This window comes from Aedes aegypti, chromosome 2 (genome assembly GCF_002204515.2).
Source record: "Aedes aegypti strain LVP_AGWG chromosome 2, AaegL5.0 Primary Assembly, whole genome shotgun sequence".
NCBI classification, from domain to species: domain Eukaryota; kingdom Metazoa; phylum Arthropoda; class Insecta; order Diptera; family Culicidae; genus Aedes; species Aedes aegypti.
The window spans coordinates 369788620-369810393 of NC_035108.1; the positions used below are offsets into that span (position 1 = coordinate 369788620).

Sequence of the window (21774 nt, forward strand, 5' to 3'; positions counted from 1 at the left end):
CCCTACTATTTACAGATGGGACTGACTTGTGATTCACGGCAGTATTAGAGCCATATATTGATGAGTGTAGTGATTACTTCGGTGCTAATGAAAAGGCATTTTGCTGATTTTTAATTTGATAAGTTAATAATATAACGAGACTGAAGAAATCCATTTTTTCAATTCTTTATGAGTATCATTCCAAACATTACATTCCATTCTGTGTCAGAATGTAATGTAATGAATTCAAGGTGTTCTGTATCAGAAAACACTATCATTCTAATTTAGTAGTAGCAGTTTAGAATTTTTACAGATGAATTTATTTCATCTGCTTATAAGAGAAATAAAAAGGTTTCAATTAACACTGGATTCCAGTAGAGCGATAAGTAGGATGTAGGGTGATTGGAATCCCATTGGATGTCCTGAAAGCACCTAGTAATCGTTAAGGACCTTTATAGGAACACCTAAGAACAATTTTTGATCGCATTAACGTGTTTGCCTTTGTTTTATTAAGCTGTTAAAAAAAAGCTGTTAAAAACGATAAAGGCAGTCTGGACCACCTCTGGTTTTGGTTTTTGAAAAGCATAAAAAAAACAAACTTAAAGTTCCCTAACGATTATTTATTGTTTGAACTGTCATCTTGTATCACGGCTGTATTAAAAAAAAAGGTTTTTATATATTTTCTTGAAACCATTTTTGTACAACGTTAATTTTCGTGTACACTATATAGAACAAATTGGTTCGTCCTACGGGGCATCAAGCTAAATCTGGCATAAAACAGAAATAGAATTTAGAAATATTAAAGTTTTGCACAAATACTGAGTGAAAATCCCGTTTGGTTCATGAAATTTAATGCATAGACATTAGTTTAATGAATCATGAATCATGCAAGTTTCGACTCGTACCCTATCCTCATTTTTTACCTGTTTTGCAAATCTCAACATGGCTAACTTGCAAATTAGATTAACAAATAGTAAATGTAAAACAAATAGTTAATGATTCAAATAGCCCTTAGAAAGAACCCTTTCCAATAAATATCTTATTATTGGATGCATTTTTTTTTGCTGAAATTAAAGAATTTTTATCGATGGAACAAGTAGATTTAAGGTTGCCATTTGAATAATGGAACTTAACTTTCTAATTTTGATTAGGTTTAAAATTATGGTTGCATGCAGAATCACGAGCGGTGACAATATTGTAATGAAACTGCCAAAATGGCGTGTATTGACAGTTTATTAAAACCTATAGCATGTAGGGGCCCAGATAGCCGTAGCGGTAAACGCGCAGCTATTTAGCAAGACCAAGCTGAGGGTCGTGGGTTCGAATCCCACCGGTCGAGGATCTTTTCGGGTTGGCTCGACTTCCCAGGGCATAAAGGATCATCGTACCTGCCACACGATATACACATTCAAAAATGGTCAATTGGAATAGAAAGCTCTCAGTTAATAACTGTGGAAGTGCTCATAAGAACACTATGCTGAGAAGCACTCATCAATAGTGGTAGAACGAACCGCAGTAAAAAAAATCCTCATAAAAAACAGGGCTTTTTGCAATAAGCTTATTTTTGAATCCAAAAGAATTGAATTTGAAGAAATTTCCATTACGAAAAGATCCTGGACCGACGGGGGATTGAATTTAGACCTTTAGTATGACTTTAATTTGTGGCTGTGGACTTTACCTCTAGGCTATGAATGACCCAGTTGTCTAAAAGTACAAAGGTTCCAGGGTAGTGGCTGTTTGCAGCATCCACGAAAAGAAATCCTATTATTATAGGGCTCAAAATTGTTTTTCAGGCACAAGTAAAAAGTGGCCCATTATGACCATATTGTCCCGGCTTCCGGCCCGAAAAAAAAACGAAGCAAACTTTCTGAAAATCCCTTGATAATTATAAAACATGTTTTGGGGATTGCCTGTGAAACTCTTCAATATTTCTCATTACTGTATTCGAATCCTCTGAGCAGAATCTCAATAGAGAAACTTAAAAGTAGATGGAGTACCTTGTACCTTTCAATTCCGCCCCTAAATGCATACTGTCAAACGGGGCTTCTTTTGACATAATTTCCACATTCTTCAACTTTGAGGATTTGTAGCTCTAAGAATTATGGATAGATTTTGATAATTCTTGCATATATCTTAGTTGTATATGTGCGTAACAAATGTGCAAAATATGAGGCAAATCTATCAAAAAATAAAAATATTGCTTGAATAGCGAAAAAATGTGTCCTATGAAACAAAAATGGGGCTAGTTTGGACATTTTAAGAAATCAATAAAATTTGATGATAAAATGATTTGTTATCATACATTTTCAACAGATTTTATAGATAATCGTCCATTATCGTGTTTTTGAACATTTTTTCAACGACAAACTTAATTTAGAAAATGATAAAGCTCGTAAAAATTTCACATATATAACACTTTTACGCAAAACATGCTGCTCTCAATTTTTAGATTGTAACTTCAAGATTACCTTCTTTTAAATGGAACTTCCAGTTACGAATGCTTGACTGTTTAATTTCATACACGCGAATTATGTAACTACTGATTACTGCAATGATCAATGAGTTTTGTACAAACACATTTGTTCCTATTCTCATTGTTATACGAATATATGCGTAGATGGATCTCATCAATTCATGTGATTAGAAGTTTTTTTTTTTGAAAGTACAACCCATAAAGTATAAGTATAATGTTTCGCATGATCGTGAACAATGATAATTTTGCTTATCTTACATGCATCTTGGTTCTCAATAGTTTTGAGATGGCGTAAGAGTAGTTTATTTGTAGCAGATGAAGTACGCAATTGCTTTGTACTGAGGATTCATGTATAATATGATCGATTTACATGAAAATGTTGTGAGTTTACTGTTTTTAAGTACTGAAATATACATGTTTTACGGTTATTCACTGTTCTGAATCCTTAATTTAATTTTATTTGTGCTGTAAAATATACAAACCAACATTCTAAACTAAAGTATAGGTCTAAATTAGGACTTTTGATCGATTATTTTTTAAAACAACAATTTTTAATATTAAATTATCGAAAGTTTCTTTGAAACATGAATATTCGATAGTTTTGTGATGCTCACAACAACTTTGCACGATATGTGAAAATTTTTAACAAAGGTTACATACCAAATGTTTTGTACCTTGCGATTATTTCTCGCGTAACAATTCAAAAGGGCCAATCCTCAGATCGTTGACTCTGAGAAAATTCGATTGGAATATCATTCACCACATTTTCAATTCCTATTTTTCAGATTTCAAATCAATCAATGTGATTTCTTGCTGGTTGAGTGACGATTTACTGTTACTACACACTAATAATTGATTTTATTCTGAAAACTTACAAAAATGTGGAAAAAATGATGAGTTTAAATGCTTGGCCCATTTTCGATTTTCATCATGGCATGGGCCTTTTTTATTGGCCAAAATAGAATTTTATTAGCGTGCTTGGCCCAAGGCTAGGCCTTTTCGGTTTTCAATGAATGAGCAAGAGAGAGTCATTGGCCTCTCACCATGCTAAGGCCAATGACAGTTTGCGAAATTTTCCGATTGTAGGCCTTCTTGATGGAGCGAGAACCAATCATTGGCCTTTTCGAGCGGGGGCCAATGAATGATTTGGAAAAAAGCGGTTATTAGCCGTTTTGAAAACCGAGTTTATAACGGTAAGTTTTATGATTATGTTGACAATGTTTGCATAGTTTGTGGGTGTTGGGAGATGCTATCGAATGGTATCAAAACCCGATTTGTTTACAATTTGATCATTGGCCCTTTAGAATTGTTACGCGAGATTTGTTCGGACTTTTTTGATATATTTTCTTGTTTATCCTGTTACTGGCAGTTACTGAAATCAAAAATGTTCATGCCCGATTGTAGAGCATATATTGGTTAATAAAAGTACTGAAGACACGAAATGGCTCAGATTAATATTTATGCTGCAAATAAATCCAGACTGCGATTGTCCAAAGTAGCCCCCGGAATCAAAAGTAGCCCCGTCTGACGGTATCCTTTGACAGATACGCGTATTTCGACTACCACTTGCAGTCTTTGTACTGGATTCAACATCAGCTGGAAGCTGATTTCAATATATAATATCAATATACAATTTAGGACAGCTGAATCCATTGACGTTTTCAGAAATATTATAACACGTCATGTTTTTGCTATATTGGCTGTTCAGAATGCATTATTTGTCAATTTATGTCAACTTGCATCATGTAAGTTTATCAGCTTGTAAATCGCCAAATTTCTTTAATTTACCACATAATTCAAAATTTCCCTGGGCTTGGGATTATATTTTCCAGGGAGCGATGAATTTTGATAATTGATCGCTGTTGTTAGTAGTTTTGATTAGATGTTGGGTGAATTTCAAAGCAATGGCAACCTTTTTATTACAAAATTTAGATTTTATCTTCTGACCTAAAATTCTGGTTAAACTACTGTACTATGCAGTTGGGCTGCACTAGGCTATCACTCATCAAAATTACTTTCACTTCGGGAAAATATAATTTCAAACTGGCGAGAAGATTACGAACTGAGGGTGGGTTAGGAGCACAATTAGACCCTTGAATGTGCAATGTGGGGTAGTAATTGGGAATGCCATTGACGGTTTGTAATCTTCTACGAGGTTTTCGAAAACCAACAGGGCGCGTGCACCGGGTTGCGGATAGGAGCAAAGGGAGATCAATAGCATCTACCTAAAATAATAGAACAAAAAGCCGTTCGATGATTAGGTAATGTTTAGCGATCTTCTATGGTGTTCTAGTACTATAAAATTCTTCACTCACTGGGAATTTTGGCCTTGATAATAACAATAGTGATAAAAACATAAAATAATACCTAATACTTGATAAGTACAATGTAGCTTCAATATAGTAATAAATGAAATAAAATCAATTTTCTATACTTGACAAGGTTTTGAAGACAATCAATGAGTGAAAGAACTACCTATTAGAAAAGCCACATCAGCTAAGGCTATACATATACAAATGTTGGTCATAGGGTCATGGCGAGCATTCGGTATGTACGTCTATGATTGATTCTTATCTAATAGGGGCACTAGAAGACCACGCGGACAATTTCGAAACAAATTATTTTTATACATCGGTCTTACGATCCGAAAGGCTCAGCTATGCTGCAAAGTCATTTTAAAAGCTATTCATTACTACTGTTTAATTGTTTATAATTCTAACAAAACTACATAATTAACTCATTACTAATCACTGTTTCTATATTCTCTTTTTCTCTCCTTCTTATCTGTTGCATGATTATGAGCATCACTAATATAACGCATGAGCATGCACAATAAGAATAATTTCAGGATTGAAAGCAGTACATGGATACCTGGATAGAATAGCTTCGAAAAGGGCGCTCAAAATATAATATTTCTGATCAGGGAAGTATTATTATTAAGGGTATGTATGTTTTTCCATTATTAACACTTAGATCACACAAACAAATGAACTAATAATATCAAATATTTTTAAAATATTTTTATTTGAATCAGTATCGTCAATCAGTGCAAAAACAGATAAAGTTTGTAAAGTTATCACCATCGATTGAATTGCGCTCTGTATAGTAATGTTCAATCAGTATCAAAATCTCCTAAAGCGTCGCATTGTGCCATCAGCAGACCTCATATTGTTATTATTTTGTTGTTTATAAAATTTCTGGAAAGCGATCAGCATATTCTTTCTTACTTGTACAATGGCCGATCTATTTGGAATTTTAATAAGTCAAATCTAACTTCAAAACTCAAATTTAATTGCTCTCAGCACATTTACATTTTGCAGCATTAATCGCATTACTGTGTCAAGTCTTCTCCATTCCCTATACCCTACCCCAACCCTTCTTATCCTTTCCGATGGTGTTCAAGTGGTCCGCATAGACTATTACGGCCATTACCTATCCCTTCCCCCGGCTTTGGACTGACTTGCGCTCTCATTGCCCCACCAAACGCTGCAAAATGAAAATGAAAAATGAAATTTACCACATAATTCAAAATTTATGTATTAAAAAATTTTTATCAACAAAGTTTGTAATTCTTCTGATTCTCAAATGTTATTTTTTGATGCTTTAGAAAAGTATTGTATCATGCCATATAAAAAACTAAGAGTTTTAAAGGGTGTACGGAATCAAATAGCGACAAACACTAATAAGCCATTTTATGAGACGTTTCGAATCATATGGTTTTAGTTTGTTTACCAGCTTTGAAACTTGCCGGCGGGCCCATTTATTTACGTTTTTCGTAGCGCCACATTTGGAAGCATCTCATTTAATAATGGCGTGCAACGAACTTTTCCTTCTGCTCAAGTAAAATTTAAATCAGCAAGCAGGGAAGGACATCCATTCATCTCCTGATAACATCAACCATGTAACGTGTTAGAAACATACCCAGAAAAAGACAGGAACGCCATCATCGCCAAAAATGTGACTAGCGCCATTCTTATGTCATGCTAGTTTTTCAAACAATAACAATGAGCGACCCGCCAGAAAACGTCATTCGAACGTCTCGTAAAATGGCTTATATTTGGCAGAATTCGCACGTTCAATCAATCAACCAAGTGCCTTTTCAACTGGCCGCAGTTCTCGTGCCCTTGGGGGGTTGAGATGGTTCGGCATGAAATTGACCTCCTTACCCTTGTACCACTCCAAAACCTCTTTCGAGTAATGGCACGAGGCCAAATCCGGCCAGAAAATCGCAGGACCATCGTTTGACTTCAGAAGAGGGAGTAGATGCTTTTGGAGGCATTCCTTTAGGTACACCTGCCCATTGACCGTTCCAGTTGTCACGAATGGGGTGCTCCGCTTTCCACACGAGCAAATTGCTTGTCACTTATTTTTTTGGCAAACTTTGACATCTTCTGCTTTTTACATCCTTATGAGTGGTATGCACCTGAAACGTAAAGCGCTTAGGTAAAATTTCTCTTTTTTACCCAAGTAATTTTGACAGCTGATCCTCACTTTTACTTGCGGAATAATTGAGCTGCACATTTTTCTTACGGAAAAGTGACAGCTCCACTTGATTTGTACGGCAGGCGATAATATCCTACCCGTCCAGCATTGCAAGAGTGCGCTCTCACGAGATCTGCAGCAGCGAATTTATATTATCACTAGCAACGAGAAGTTGGCTTCCTTCTTTTCTACTCTTGTTTCGTCGTTTTGAGTGTCCTTCGCTTCCGCATGTAGCTTTTATATACCAAATTTATCTCCCCCTTCGTTCAGCTGGTGTGGTCGAGTGGTTATGGTGAATGTGCGTTTTGAACACGTTTTTGCTCATGGACATGGGTTCGAATCCCGTCGGCGGCAAACATTTTTGTTTTTCCCTTGTGATAATTATCGTGATAAGTTTAGAGCCGATAAAGTTGGATTAGTGAATATGATCGGAGTGATCTTGGCTTTTCGTCAGTATGATCAACAATTATAGCAGTTCACGAAATTTGTTTCTATTTCTAAGGCGGCAACGAATTGTCGGGTTGCTTGAAAAGTGCCTATTTTCGTCTCATTTCTGCGATAATTTCATTAACTGTTTCTCGGCAGCGTACAGCTCAAGTAATTTCGGTAGCGGAATCATTTCTTGACCGTTTTTTGTCGTATCCTTTTGCACAGTACTTATGATCAGCATACCAGGCATTAGGGACATCGAATTTATGATGAGTTGTGAAAAACTGGATCCCCGGAAGCTGCCGGAAGTCTGCTTTTACATACGTCTCATCATCCATAGCGAGGCAATGTGGTTTCGTCAACATCTGGGTGTAGAGTACCCGTGCACGTGTTTTACCGTATTTTGCCGTTCGTAGGTTGTTACCTACCGTATTTTGCCGTTCATCACGATTAGGCACATTTTGAACTTTGTACGTATGTAGTCGCACACGTTTTTTCGCATCTTGCAGTTTTGGATAGATTCAGTTTCTTCGCCTCACCTTGAACTGAACTGTTAGGATTCATCTTGAAAGCTTAAGCTACCCGTTTGTGATCCTTAACACTATACTGAGATTCATTTTTGCAACCTTCATCTTTCCGATCGATTGTTGAACGTTCGTGGTACTGATTTAAGACACCGTAGAATGTACCATTCCCTGCTTTCTGCCGATGGCATGATGAGATAGATCCGGATTTTCGAGGTACGTGCGCAAAATTTCTTTGCGCCGCTGCTGTTCTTCCAACTCCTTCTTCACAACTATTGCTTATCTGAACAAATTACACCCAATACTTCAATTGAAAATCCAACAGGTAAAAAGTTGCAGCCATTTAAAAGTGGTGCAATTTGATTCCGTACAACCTTCATATGAAAATTGCAAGCATGTTTTTAAAATCTTACACCAAACTTAACATGAAAATTTAAATCCTATTTTGCATGCTTGGTGGATCAGACCACTAAAAATTTGAAAAATAATATGTAATTTTATGTAAACATAAAAATCCAGTTTTTTTCTACAACTTTGGTGATTGTGACGTGCTGGAACATTTCTGAGATTGTAATAGATGATACATCAAATTTGATCCTTGGGAGACGTGATAATGTTTATTTCTGTTGCGCTGTACATTTGGTCAACCATTGGGACTCATCAATGCTCGATTACTTTTTCAAATCGACGTAAGTAACTTCCATACGGTTTTGAGAAAATTAATTCAGAAGAATCACAACATGTCTTTTAAAACTGTTTTAAAATGAATCACCTTTTAAACATTTTTTCACCGTGTACATCGCTTAAATTTTGCATAAATTCAGCTCGCGTTCAAAAACTAGGTAGTTTCTATTATTTCCCACAAAAATAATTATAACAAAATGATAAGCCGTTTCATTCAGTTACTTTCGTCGTTTTTCTATCAGTGTAAAATCGGCTCAAGTAGTGTTTTGTTTTGATTCGTGGTTAAGTCACTTTGTCTCTCCATACAACGGAGCGGCGAAAGTAGTGGTTGGGTTGCGAAAGTTGAAAATCTTACTTTCGTCGTTATGTAATTTCGGAATTAAACGTTCTAAAAGTGAAAAATCTAGTTGGGTGAGAGCGGAACTTGTGGAATTTCGTCTGCGAAACACGTAGGATCGATAAAGTAAGTTTGTTCACTTTTCTGACTTGAGACTATTTGAATACGTTTTCGAGAATGGATTCTTTTTAATATCTCTACCAACAGTTTCATTTTTCATCACGAGAAAATTTCCAAATCACGGTAACCTTTTTTTCTTAAAATTCTTGCACTATTTTTTCACAAGTTTTACAAAAAACTTTTGGAATCTTCGCCGAACAAGGTTCCGAATTTTTACTTACTCTCACAATATCTCCCTCAAAAATAATTTTTAGCGAGAAGCTGCCTTGCGAAATTATCCATCAACAAAACAAAGCTAAAAAAAGATAATCGCATACTTCTACAACTGGGAGAAGTTGGTTTTCTCTTTCTCCTATAAATCGAGAACTTTCCTTGTATCCATCATCACGAGCAGCAGTTGCTTTTATGTACCAAATGAATCACCACTTTCGTCAAGTCGATGGGGTAGCATTGTTATCGTGCACGCATCGCGGTTGTTTTAGCAATGTTCTAGATTCGAATCCCATCGCCGGCATCAGTTTTGGTTTATAACCATAGTGATAATTCTCGAGAGAAGTTGGTGAGCGAAAATATGACGGTGTGAAAAAGAAATTACCTCAGAGTGGAAAGATTTTGGGTTATCCTCCACCGTAACTCTGGGGAAAATAAGTGCGAGCAAAAAAGATTTTCACGTGAGGAAGTGGTTCCATATAAAACGTTATTGGCCGCCATTTTGTTTTTGGTCAACTTATAAAAAAATAATTATGGTCTTTACAATGTCAGGTAATAAGAAGCTACACTAAAAAATGATACAAATCAGTTGAGTTGTCTCCAAGAAATTTAAAAATTACAATATGATGTTTTTTGGATTTTCAAGATCTTTTTATGGCCGGGTTGGTACCAGAAACATAAATGCTCATTGCTAGCCGGTTGCTCTAGTTTTTTTCATTTTTTCACAACAGACTCTCATCAAAGTATTGATTCGAAAAGTGAATAATCGAAGATGAGAAAATCTTTGTAACCTGAGATATTTACGTGGGTTATGATCCAGATCCATATTTTTATCCAGGATCTGGATCCAGATGACCAAATATCAAAATTGACACTAATTCTAAAATAGAAAAATGATTCAAATATGTCGAAAAAAAAAGAAAACAAAAAAGTTATTGCTATTTGAATGTTTTTGTGTGATGAAAAATGATGCTGCTGGTAGAGGGGTATGGCGGTTTTCTTACACGTTGGCTGATTTTCGTAGGTATTGTTCACTTAATTCTACAACTATATAACTTAAAAATCAATATTTTGAGATGCGCAACTTTGAAAATATCGTGCTTAAATCGAGATTGACATAATGATAAAATCGAGAAACTACTGTATTGCATCACATTTTTCTCGAATTCTTTCGAGTGTTAGATACGTCTTTTTGAAAAATTATGCTTGAAAAAAATATCTACTGGTCTCAAAACACTTCATCTTTGTGTTGATTTGCTGTTCTTGTTTAGTCAATATGGTATGTATATTTTAGACGTGGAGGGAATTTATGGTGTGTTTTGCAGAGATACACAGAGATGTATTGTTCAGATAAAACCAGTATCCATCAATAGGTAGACCCGTTTTGCCCCTGGGTTTCAAAACATAGTTAAATCGTACGTTAAGGAAACTGCTCGTCCACAGGCGGGTATGACTTTTCATTTCCTTTTTATCGTAGCTTATTACTTTGTGAAAAAGTCTAGGAAAAATAATGGGGATCTGTTCCTTAGGCGACCCATCTTGCCCATCCTTGACCAACTATACATACATGCATAGTTGGTTTACGACACAACTAATGAATGAAGTGTTCTTGTACAGCATTTAGATATTCCAAATGAAATCACTCCGCCCTACGGTAACCACCCACTGTTGCGCTCCGCGCAGTACTCGTTCTGCTTCGCGTTTCCTGATCTTGCTCTAGCTCGCTTGTTTTCGTTCTATCTCGCTCTAGCATTTGGGTGTTTTTTTTTGAATCACTACCTACCCTCCGGTGTTGTCTGTATACCTGTGCAGTGTGCGTTGCTGCTGAATTAGAATTACAGACAGTGTGCGCCTTCCTGGGCGCTGAATTCCAAACATGTAGGTACATTTAATACATTATTCTCACAGCATCATCAACGGCAGAAATATGCGACGAGGCGAGCGGTGGTGAATGCGTTATGACGATGACGATGGTTGGTGTGCGGTAATGGGAGCCCCAAATTACGTATGAAATGAAGCAACGGCGGCGACGAAGACTACGACCACAACGAGTACGACAATCGGGGGGTTCTTTTAAAATGTCTGGATGTTGGGGTCGGTGTGGCGTCCCGCAGTCAAAAAGCGGGCCCCCTGTGTATGGGTATGGGTGCAAGATGCAGCAGAACGCGATTTTTCCCTCCCAAGACCGCGAGAAGGGGGCTTGAACATGGTTCGCGCTTTTTAAGTTTTCGGTCCGCGACTGAGCACAAACACTCACTCTTTAGCGGAATGAGAACTTGCACGAGTACACTCTCGTGGTCTCGTGGCTTTAAGGTATTGGTAGCGCAATGTCAATCTCATGTGTGAGTGTTCCTGTCCGGTCTGGTCGCGTCGCACACTCGAGGGGCGGAGGTTAAAAACCTCTTGTAAATTTGTAGAGCACTCGCCTCCGGTCCCGGACTTCTGCTAACAGACGAAGCCGGTGCGCGGTAGAAGCTCTAGCTCTTCGTCTATCGAGGCAAATACAACCCGCACCCTCTATCGAAGAACACACAAAGTTGAGGCGCGGAGCATTGGAAGAGTCGCCCCCAGTGCTGCAGAGGCAAGAGGATTATTTTGCTTCTATTCCTCTTTGATCCCCGGGTTTCTTACGGAATGAGGTACGGCGTATGTTGTGATGATGTCTGCGCGACAAAATTCCTCCTTCCCTGTTGTTTCTCGTTTTACCCAGTTTTTGTTCGTTGTTATTGTTGTTATCGTTGAACCACACCACACTGTTCTTCTCTTCTTCAACTCGTTTCTTCTTCGAACCAGCATCTATGTTTGGCATTAATTCAGCGTTTTATCACTTTCTCTCTCTTCTTTTTCGAAACATTTTCAGATGTCAGTCATAATTGGAAGATAGAAAAATAGCTCCTTCTGTTAAAAAACAAAAAAAAAAAAACACACACACATTTGCTGTGTCCTTTTAACCAATTTCGATCATACAACCCTATTTTTTGTTGATTATTTCTAAAGGTAAGACGTCATTTCGCTACTACATAAGCTTTTCGAGTGCCTTTTTCAATAGCGTTCCATCTGGGAAGAGTGACTGTATTTGATTATTTTGCTTTTGACTTAGAAGATTTTGCTCGATTAGATATTGAAAATATTTGAAAGCATTCTTGTAGGAAAGAGGAAAAAAAATCGTGAGAAGAAAAAAAAAACAGAACAGATCAATTATATTTGTAAAATATAAACAGAAACACAACTGGCAAGCTGTGATATATCTAACGCTATAGCAAATCACATAAAAAATGTGAAATTCGATTTCAATGTACATTTAATAGGTATTTTATACAGAGGTTATCATGAGCTTGCAGTTCCAAATAGTAGGGGAAGGGGTGGTAAAATGAACAGGGGTGGTAAAATGAACACCGTGTCTTTTACCGAGAAAAAAACAAATTTCGATGAATTTTTTTAATGCACGGACGATTTAGAGCATAAAGCGGAGTGTTCGAGTTGATACGTAGGTCAATTGAAGTGAAAATATCAACGAAAATTAAGATTTTAGAAAACCACGTTTGAAAATTAGATCTGACGTAACTTTTAGCTAGGAAGACTTGAGGTTTTTCAGTGAGGTGAATATCGTTATGATATGATGTCAAATCTGATATTATTAGAAATCTTTTTGAATAGGTTACAATCATTAATAGATGTATTTTCGGTAAGGCAATAAAAAATTTCAGAAATATTTGTTCTGCTCACGTTTTTTGCATGATGTTCATTTTACCACCAACAGCTGTTCATTTTACCCACATAGTGCAGGTAAAATGAACATTTGCATCGTTTTTTGATAGCGATGAATTTATGTGAAAATTTAGTTATTTTAGTCTGAATTCATGTCGCTGCTATAGATTACATCCCTATTTTTGATGTTGTGGGATAGAACTATACAAATTCCTCGTTTTTCTATCAGAATCAAGAGGATTTCCTTAAGGTGTTCATTTTACCACCCCTTCCCCTATTCATAAAAAAGCAAGCCACTCTTTGCAGATGGGACAAATTGAAAAATGTAACTCATTTTTATTCAATCAAAGCAGCTGATGCGACTTTCATGAATGTGTTGCAATTTGTTTCGTTTCCGGTTCCTATTATTAGTTTTGTGCGTTTAATGATTTAGGTCTTTCTATAACTTTCGTTTATGATTATCATCATTTATTTTGTTGAATACGTTGATTATTTTATATGGTTGTTGTTCTAATCGCCAGATTGCTTCGGTGATTCAGTATGCTAAATGTTTTGGGTTTTTGACAGATGCAATGAAAAGTAGATCTCTCTTTGCTTACCCACCTTGTACCTCTCTTTGGATATTCAACTGATCCAATGTCCAAGTTTAACTATATTGAACTGTTTTTTTTTAATTGTATACGTTTAATATACTTATTTGGTGTGACATCCACAATACATGATCTACATTTTTTTATCAATAAAGCTAATGATTCTGAAGAAAAACGAAAATCACCAGAGAGACAAAAGGTTCATCAAAGAGGGATTCTACACTGGACATATTCACAATATTTAAAATTTTGGGAACTATTCCAGTCAAGCAATATTCTGATTTTAATGTCTAAAATGAACTTCTGATCAAAATTTCTGTCAATTTGTCAGGTAGGCTTTAAGTCAAATATGCGTTTTTGGACTAATTTAGAGCTTTAAAAATAATAGAATAAACGCTCCCTTAGTCGAGAAGGTAGATCCAATAGTGGAGGTAGTGTGTTTTGACATGTTTCATACTAATAAAAGACTATGTGATATTTTTTTTACAGTAGCGATTCCCTAACCTCAAATAATATACTTGTTCTACGAATAGAAATTCACGAATTTCCACAATAAATGCCCATCTACTGAGTAGGGATGGATCAATTAGTTGATTTCAATCATAGATCTTTTACATTAGATTGTAAATTGGTTACAAATGAAGTTATGCGTTGTTCCTGTTTTTCTAATAATGGTACAAGCCAACGAATAATATTCATGAAATTTATTCACAAAGCATTTCAAATAATAGTGATTTTGCTTTTTTGCACATTTGGTCCGATGTACGTGTTTACTAATTTGACGTTTGAGCGGTGACAAATTCACTGGTTACCATAGCCACATTAATAACACGGCACCGCTCAAACGTCAAAGTGTAAACTCGTGAATTGGTCCATAGTGGTGTATCATTAATCAAAGTAGAGGGTTCCATAAGACATTATTGGTTTGCGCAATAAAACTCCAGTTTGCCAACGACAATCAAGGCAGGCTTGGTTAAAATCGCTAGTTTTCATTTGTTGTGTATCTTCGATATTTCTGGACAAACATTGGAAATGGGCCACAGTTTTCTATGCGTTTAATTTTAATTTTTGATGAAAACAGTAAAAAGATGAAAATCATATTCCATTAGAACTAAGGGTGCTCACGTGACCTTTCGTTTGAACGTGCTTGAATTGATTCTCTTTCGGTTTTTGTTGCCTTTGACGAAATGCAAAAATGTGCTTTGATTACTTACGCGCTTTTATCATGTTTATCGATTGTTCAACAACCGGGCTCACAGTGACAGTTCGTGACAGTACAATCTCGGCTCACTTTGACGGAGAGAAATTTTGTATCGGTTTCTCCCTCCCAGGTTTGCGCGATCAAATGAACCATGTCAAAACATATCTCTACTTAAACAACAGTGTCCCTATTATTGGTGCAATGCCATTTTTTTTTTGCTTGGGAAATTTAATATGAATGGTGATTTTTATACAGTTTAATGATAGGAGGTAATAACGCGTTAGCATAGTGGTAATTGCACTAATTGTTGCAAATAGTGGTAATTGCACTAATTATTGGTTTCTCGTGTGTGAGTATTTCTTCAACCTTGAAATAATCCCAAAACGCATTTTCAACTTGAATCAAACGGTACTTTTTCATTAAATAAGCTGAGTCATTGTTCTTAGCATGAGCATACAGAAAATTTCTTGACCGATAGATTTCCAGACATATTTTTTAATGTGAATAAGTCTATTCAACACCTATTGCGTCACGTTTATTATTTGGTTAAACCCAGTTCCATATTATTTTTAATATTATGTTTTGTTTAAAGCGGAAAGCCGCAGCAGTTGTTGAATCATATCAAATCAGCACTCGAACTGAAACATATATTTTCTTTCGATGTTGTAGGAAGTAAAACATTAGCTACAAGCATTGAATTCTCCGTTCACCATCAAGAGTGCTAGCATCAAATGAAACTCGCAGCCGAGTTTTCAGCAGCAATTAGTGGTTACCAAGAGCCAGCGGCTACCATAGCGAACGTGACCCGGGCCTAAATCAACAGAAGTAATAACATCCCACAAAACACCTATATCTCGCCTGTAACAATCGCACCCAAAACTAATAGTAAAACCGTAATAGAACAATCTAGTAGACTATAATATAGTGCAAAACAATAGTAGCTTCCTCAAATGAAAGCGTGTCTGCAGGCCACCAAGATCCGTAGCGGTCCGTGGACAGTTCCACTCTAATCCCTTCGTTCTCCCTTCTTGTAGATGAATAAATTTTGGGTGCTGACCAATTTGATTCAAAATTCAAACGTGTATCCACTACCTAAAGTTGAGCATCCGCACCACCAACAATCGGATCAACAGCAACATCCTCCGTCGTCGCAACATCCGCAACAACAGCAGCAACATCAACAACCGCCTCCGTCCCATCAGCCGCCATCATCGACGACATCGTCCAAGGGAGGAGGAAGTCGGCATCCTTCCGGTGGCGGGAATCACTCATTGGGCCCGGCTGCGCCGGGACTCTACCATCAGCCGGGCGGCGTTCCTGGTCCAACACCACCAAGCGCCAGCTCGGCTCCAACTGTACCCGCATCCGCCATAGGTGTGCAATAGTTTTGCCATCGCAAGTTGAGGCAAAACGATCACTTCTTATTTGAAGCTAGCTTTAAGTGCATTGTTAACAAATTTCTGTGTTAAAACCAACTTTCGCCCAATCCAGGATCGTCACACTTAACGAACCTTTCCGGACCTGCTGCCAGTGCGCACAGTAGTAGGGGCAGCAGTGGCCATCCGGCAGCACCGCCTGGAGCACACCTGCAGGTAATGTGATGCTTGCGCAAAGTTGCTTTTTCTTGTTAAATCCTTCCTATTTATGTGTTGTTACACTTTGTATTCGTCATGGTGCGTTGACAGTTGAACGGAACGGTGCCGTCGGACCACTCGAAACCCCAGTATTTAGGCAACATGCAGGTACATCCGGCGCACAGTGGCAGTACCCATCATGCGCCTCCGCCGCCAACGCAGGGCCCACCGCAGGCACATCCGCCTCCTCCGCAGCCGATACCGATCGTAAAGCCGGAGTTCAAGATGCCCACGATACCTGCCCACCTGATGGACGTGCGCGGTCCGGACGGGTCGATCGTCAAGATCAACATGCCGGAGCACCACGATCCGAGCAAACCGCCCAACAACGTCGAAATGTTGAAAGTCAACATCGAGGATCTCAGTCAATTTCTGTCGTACCACGAAGTCTTCGGAAAGTTACCTTCCGACATGCTAACGGGCCCGTCCGCTAGCCTAGTGCCATCTTCTGCTACCAATACCGCGACGACCAGCTCCGGTCACAGTAATGGTAAATGTGAGTTTTGCTCTGATTTCGGAGATTTTAGTTGTTTTGATTTTCTTTCATGTGCTTGACTTATATTTAGTTGTTTCAAAGTAAGGAGTTGTTTTTTGACCACGGATCTACACAACGTTACAAAGCAAAGTGCAAATATTTAGAGTTGCATCATCTGCATGTCTTCATTACACATACAGGCCTGGTAGCAGGTCTCTTTTTAGAGACTTGGTCACTATCTTTATACAAGTTCTTTGAAGTATCTTGTTAATGGAAGGTCTCTAAAGTCTACTTTTTATGAAGAATGGTCCCTTCAGTCACTTTTTACCTTTTTTCTTCGCAATTGATACTGGCGTGAATTCTAGATGCTTACGCGGCATTCAAGAATTCCATCTTAGATTCCTCAAGGAAGAGCATCAGCAGCTCTTCCAGAGTAGGATTGCTTCAGGATTCTTCGGAAATTTAGAATTCCTGCAAAATTTGATGCAGGTTTCTACAGGAATTGCTCAAATTCTGCTAAGTATTTCTTCTGGAAAAGATTTTTCCAAAAAAATATGCAAGAATTCTCCAACCTTTTTTAGTGATCCTTCGAGACATATTTTGTAGGGATTACAGGAATTAACGGATTCTCTCATGATTCGCAATATTTTTACCTAGAATTTACCAGAAAATCATAAAAGAACTTTTCAAGGAATCTCTCAATAATTTGATCAGGGATTACTCAAAGAGTTCCTACTAAAATCAATCTAAACACCAATATTTTTCGCAAAAATCAACAAGTTTGAACGAGCATGGTATGCAGGGATTCTTCAGCAATTCATTTTAGGACAGTGACAGGAAATTGCAAACATATTTAGTAAATTCGATCAATCACAAAAAAATCCCTAGAAATCTTGAGAGAAATCTCCATAATAATACTTCATGGTATTCTTAACGTAAACTTGCTTGAAGAAATTCTAACAAAATCTTTGAAACAAAAATTCTAGGAAATGATTTTCTGAAATTATTTCTTGAGATTGATTTGAAAAATTACTGGTTGGAGGAGTCCTAAATGGAAATCTTATGTATGAACATTCATTAAAGAATAATTTGATCAACTGCCGACAACTATCTAGCTTTGACACATAGCACACTATTCGCTCTGATGCAAAGTGCTCTTCAGATAGATCAGGTTAAATGTTGTCAATATGGGGCCTTTCCGTTAACCTGATTTTATTTATATTTGTTCTTCAGGCTCCGAAAACTTGCTTAAAAAATCATGTGAGAGAAATATTGGAATCCCACAAAATGATTTAGAGAATTATCAATGATACCCCGTTAAACAGCTATCATTTTCAAAATAATTCGCACACCTGCAAAACGCTTCGAGCCGAAAAAAAACACCCTTCGTCGCGTCGCGCTTATCGTTTCTCGTGCCGGTGCTGTGCTGACGCTGTTGCCATGCTAAATACCCCTTGTCCATTGCAGTGAACCACATCCGTCAGCTTCCTCAAGGCGAATCGCCATTCAAGTGCAGCTACTGCGCCAAAAGTTTCACCCGGAAGGAACACCTAACGAATCACGTGCGCCAGCATACCGGCGAATCGCCCTACCGTTGTCCGTACTGTGGCAAAACCTTCACCCGGAAGGAACATCTTACGAACCACGTCAGGTGAGTACACTACCCCAAATAGAGTTTCGGTTTTCCGTCCCTTTGGAAAAAATAAAAACAAACTGACTTTTACCCTCCCTCCCTTCTTTAGCCCACCCCCCCTTTCTTAACAGGACTTCAGAAAGCTGAATAAAAATTGTAAAAAAATCTGAAACAGAAGGAGCCCTCTCTGTCTTCTTTGATTGGTATACTGAAAGTCGTAGTTTTTGTTTTGTCTGCTTTTAGTTGTGTTATTTTGGATTTCGCTTTCATTTGGTTTTATACATCTTAAAAAACGAGAAAATTTAATCGGACAAACCGTACGAGAGAAAGTGATACAAAGTTGGGTGCAACTAAATTAAGTGTACATTTGAGGATCAGGCTTGCGCTTTGTTCGAACGGTGCCCGGTGGTAGGGCACAAGCGAGAACGGCCTGACGATAGGATCGGACCTTCCACCGCTCGATCATTTTGGCGATTTTTGTCGCCGTGCTGTCATCTCTGCTGTAGGAGTTGTCCTCTTCCGCCCCTTCGTTTGTGCTGTCGAGCAGCTTCAGGATCCGGTTGAACGTTCTATTTCGAGTCCGAATTTGAAACGGTGCGGCTTTCGCTTGTCGCTGGAAATGTTCCTTCTCATCCGGGGATAGTTGATGCCAGTCATTGGCCGCTTGCTTGATTGCCTTACTGGCCCGTAGTCCGGCCCTGTGATAAGATCGTGAAAAATTGATGAACGGGTTACGGGTGAAGTCGCTGAAGCGTGGGATTAAAGCGACGTTATCGATTTGCTTGGAAGTAGAGGGAACCGATTGATTGTTCATAACCAGTTACTAATAGGGAGTGTCTTGTAAATTCGCGAAACGTTTCTATTCCGGAAAGCGCAACTGTCAAAAGCAGACAAAGCAAAAACCAAATTTGACGCGTATTTCGTATTTCAGTTAAAAGTTTCTTGCCCCGTCCTTGCCTTGCCCGTTTTCAATGCCAACTTGGATGAAACTGACGTTGTGTTTTCTTCTTCTCGTTCTATTTCTCTGAACAGATTGCACACGGGCGAAACTCCCTACCAGTGCACATATTGTGGGAAGAAATTCACCAGAAAAGAACACCTTACCAACCATGTCAGGTGAGAGACGGAATTTTCCGGCTTAAAATCAAATCTTTAGCCTTAATATAGTCCGGCTTAGCCTCCGGCTGCATAATTTTTCCCCAACACTAACGTTTGACTTCTTTCCATGATTCTCTTCTCGGTTCCCGCCTGGTTTCGTTTTGGGACCACAGGTTACACACCGGAGAGACCCCGTTCCAGTGCACTTATTGCGAGAAGAAATTTACGCGAAAAGAACATTTGACAAATCACACGAGGTGAGCCCCGCATTTTATAATTCTCTTGTGTAGCTATTTGTTCGTTTAGAGTGAGATATGCTTGAGAAGTGATTTGGGTCAGCTTGCTGGGCATGATATCCTCCTCCACACCCGGAACACAACTGTATTTCAGAGCAGCTAAATGCTGCTGTAAGCTGCGCAACCTGGGCGTAAAAGAGGAACGTAGTTCAGCAAGCGAAATTTTGTGCGAGTTTTTAGACGAATTGGCATCACCGAAATCTAGCATGATGTGGTAAAAAGCAGCTAACGTTCCTCTTCTTCCAACAGGTTACATACCGGCGAAACTCCCTTCCAGTGCTCGTACTGTCAGAAGAAATTCACCCGCAAAGAGCATTTAACGAATCATGTCAGGTGAGCGTCGTTTTTCCAACCTAGTAGCTTAATTTGCGAATCCGTTTGTGGCCAATATCAATCACACTTGAGTAGTTAATTTTCTTCCCAAAAGAAATCACGAGAAAGAAAATACGATTTAATTGATTTGTCATCTTTGTTCGAAAAATTTAGTAGCAACTTACACCTACACGTGTAAAACAATCAGTAACATTTTCCAGTAGTTAGTTTTTTGGCATTAGGAAAATTGTAACCTGGCTTTGGGTGTCAGTGCACTTCTGACTCTCCAGACGCGATGGATGATCGATTTTCTTGCAAAGAATGCGCAGCAGGTGGAGCAACTGATTGGCAAAATGTTGTTCGTGTTTGTTTGTACGAAAGATCAGTAAATACGAAATATATATTTTATAGAATTTTTCTTCCAGAAAGTACAAAGAGTAACATTTACAGTTCAAATAACATAAGCTATTAGTTTTAATATAAATGATAATTCGAGTTATTAAAGCTCTGGTGTAATTGAAGCAAAACTTATCTATCAGTTTACACCAGAAAGATCGCCAAAATGAAGTAAATGTGTTTTGTATTGTTCGTCAATTACAATTCTATCTTACCCCAGATTTATTGACCTTTCTGAAGAAAACTGCTGTCTAGTTTTGAAAAAGCTTAAATCACTACATTACCACAAAACAACATTTTTTCAATGCAGTAGTTCACACTGGTATGATCGTACTATTTTTTGTGAGTGCGTTTTGTTTTTCAGAGTGCCGTAATTAGTAATGTGTGACATTTAATGTTTGATTCAACTTTGTGTGAAAGCATTCAATTGTCATTGAATCTGATGCAAAAGGCTTACGTAGTATATCTGAAAGAAAGCAATTTACAGTACTAGAGACAAATACTTAACAGCTGGGTTAGAGTTTTCCTGCTACCAAAAACGAAACTAAGAAGAAAATAACGTGAAAAAGAAAACCGATCAAAGCTTTCCGCCCTTGAAACAAAAGAAAATTACAAACTAAACGAAATTGAGCCATCACCAACGTCCTAAACACACAAGCGAAAAAAAACAAACTAAACAAAAAAAAGTTGGCGTTAATCTCATTCGGAACCAACCTTTTCTGAATTCTTTCGACAGATTACATACTGGAGAAACCCCCTTTCAGTGTACCTATTGCGAAAAGAAATTCACGCGCAAAGAGCATTTAACGAATCATGTCAGGTGAGCGTCGTCCACACTATGTTTGGTATTGGGAAAATTGTAACCTGGCTCCACGAGAAAGCACAATTCGTATTTTTCAAAATCATTCTTTCTAGAGGTTGTGTTTTTGGTATGGAAAGAAAACAAAGCATTAAGGGAACAAACGTCGAATGAAGAACAAAGGAAAAGAAAATCAAGCAAAAAAGGAGGGGGCTTTACGAGTCCAATTTAGTTTGTTCTGAAGCTTATTTTGTGTTTGCATTTAAATTTATTTATTTCCTTTTCATTCTATTTTTTCCGAGGGGAAAAGAAGTTGTACCCACAACAAAAAAAAAAACAAGTAAAACAGACAAAAATGCTATCTGCGGGGGCTCAAAGCTGGGTTAAAGTTTTC

The 21774-nt window shown here is 37.8% G+C and overlaps 1 protein-coding gene across 50 annotated transcripts in view; it reads left to right on the top strand.

Annotated features, from left to right (window-relative positions):
* Positions 1-21774, top strand: part of LOC5566385 (zinc finger protein 420) — a 72449-nt gene that overhangs the window by 14947 nt on the left and 35728 nt on the right. For 45 of the 50 annotated variants that reach the window (XM_021846619.1, XM_021846620.1, XM_021846617.1 and 42 more), the window contains exons 3-11: positions 12099-12235; positions 15772-16111; positions 16229-16329; positions 16423-16867; positions 18314-18497; positions 19512-19595; positions 19751-19834; positions 20123-20206; positions 21318-21401. In XM_021846619.1, the coding sequence (XP_021702311.1) occupies positions 15772-16111; positions 16229-16329; positions 16423-16867; positions 18314-18497; positions 19512-19595; positions 19751-19834; positions 20123-20206; positions 21318-21401 (1406 nt within the window). In that variant the 5' untranslated portion in view covers positions 12099-12235. Of the gene's footprint in view, positions 1-12098; positions 12236-15406; positions 15563-15771; positions 16112-16228; positions 16330-16422; positions 16868-18313; positions 18498-19511; positions 19596-19750; positions 19835-20122; positions 20207-21317; positions 21402-21774 lie in introns of all 50 variants that reach the window. The other 5 variants (XM_021846637.1, XM_021846655.1, XM_021846618.1 and 2 more) reach the window with 4 other exon arrangements.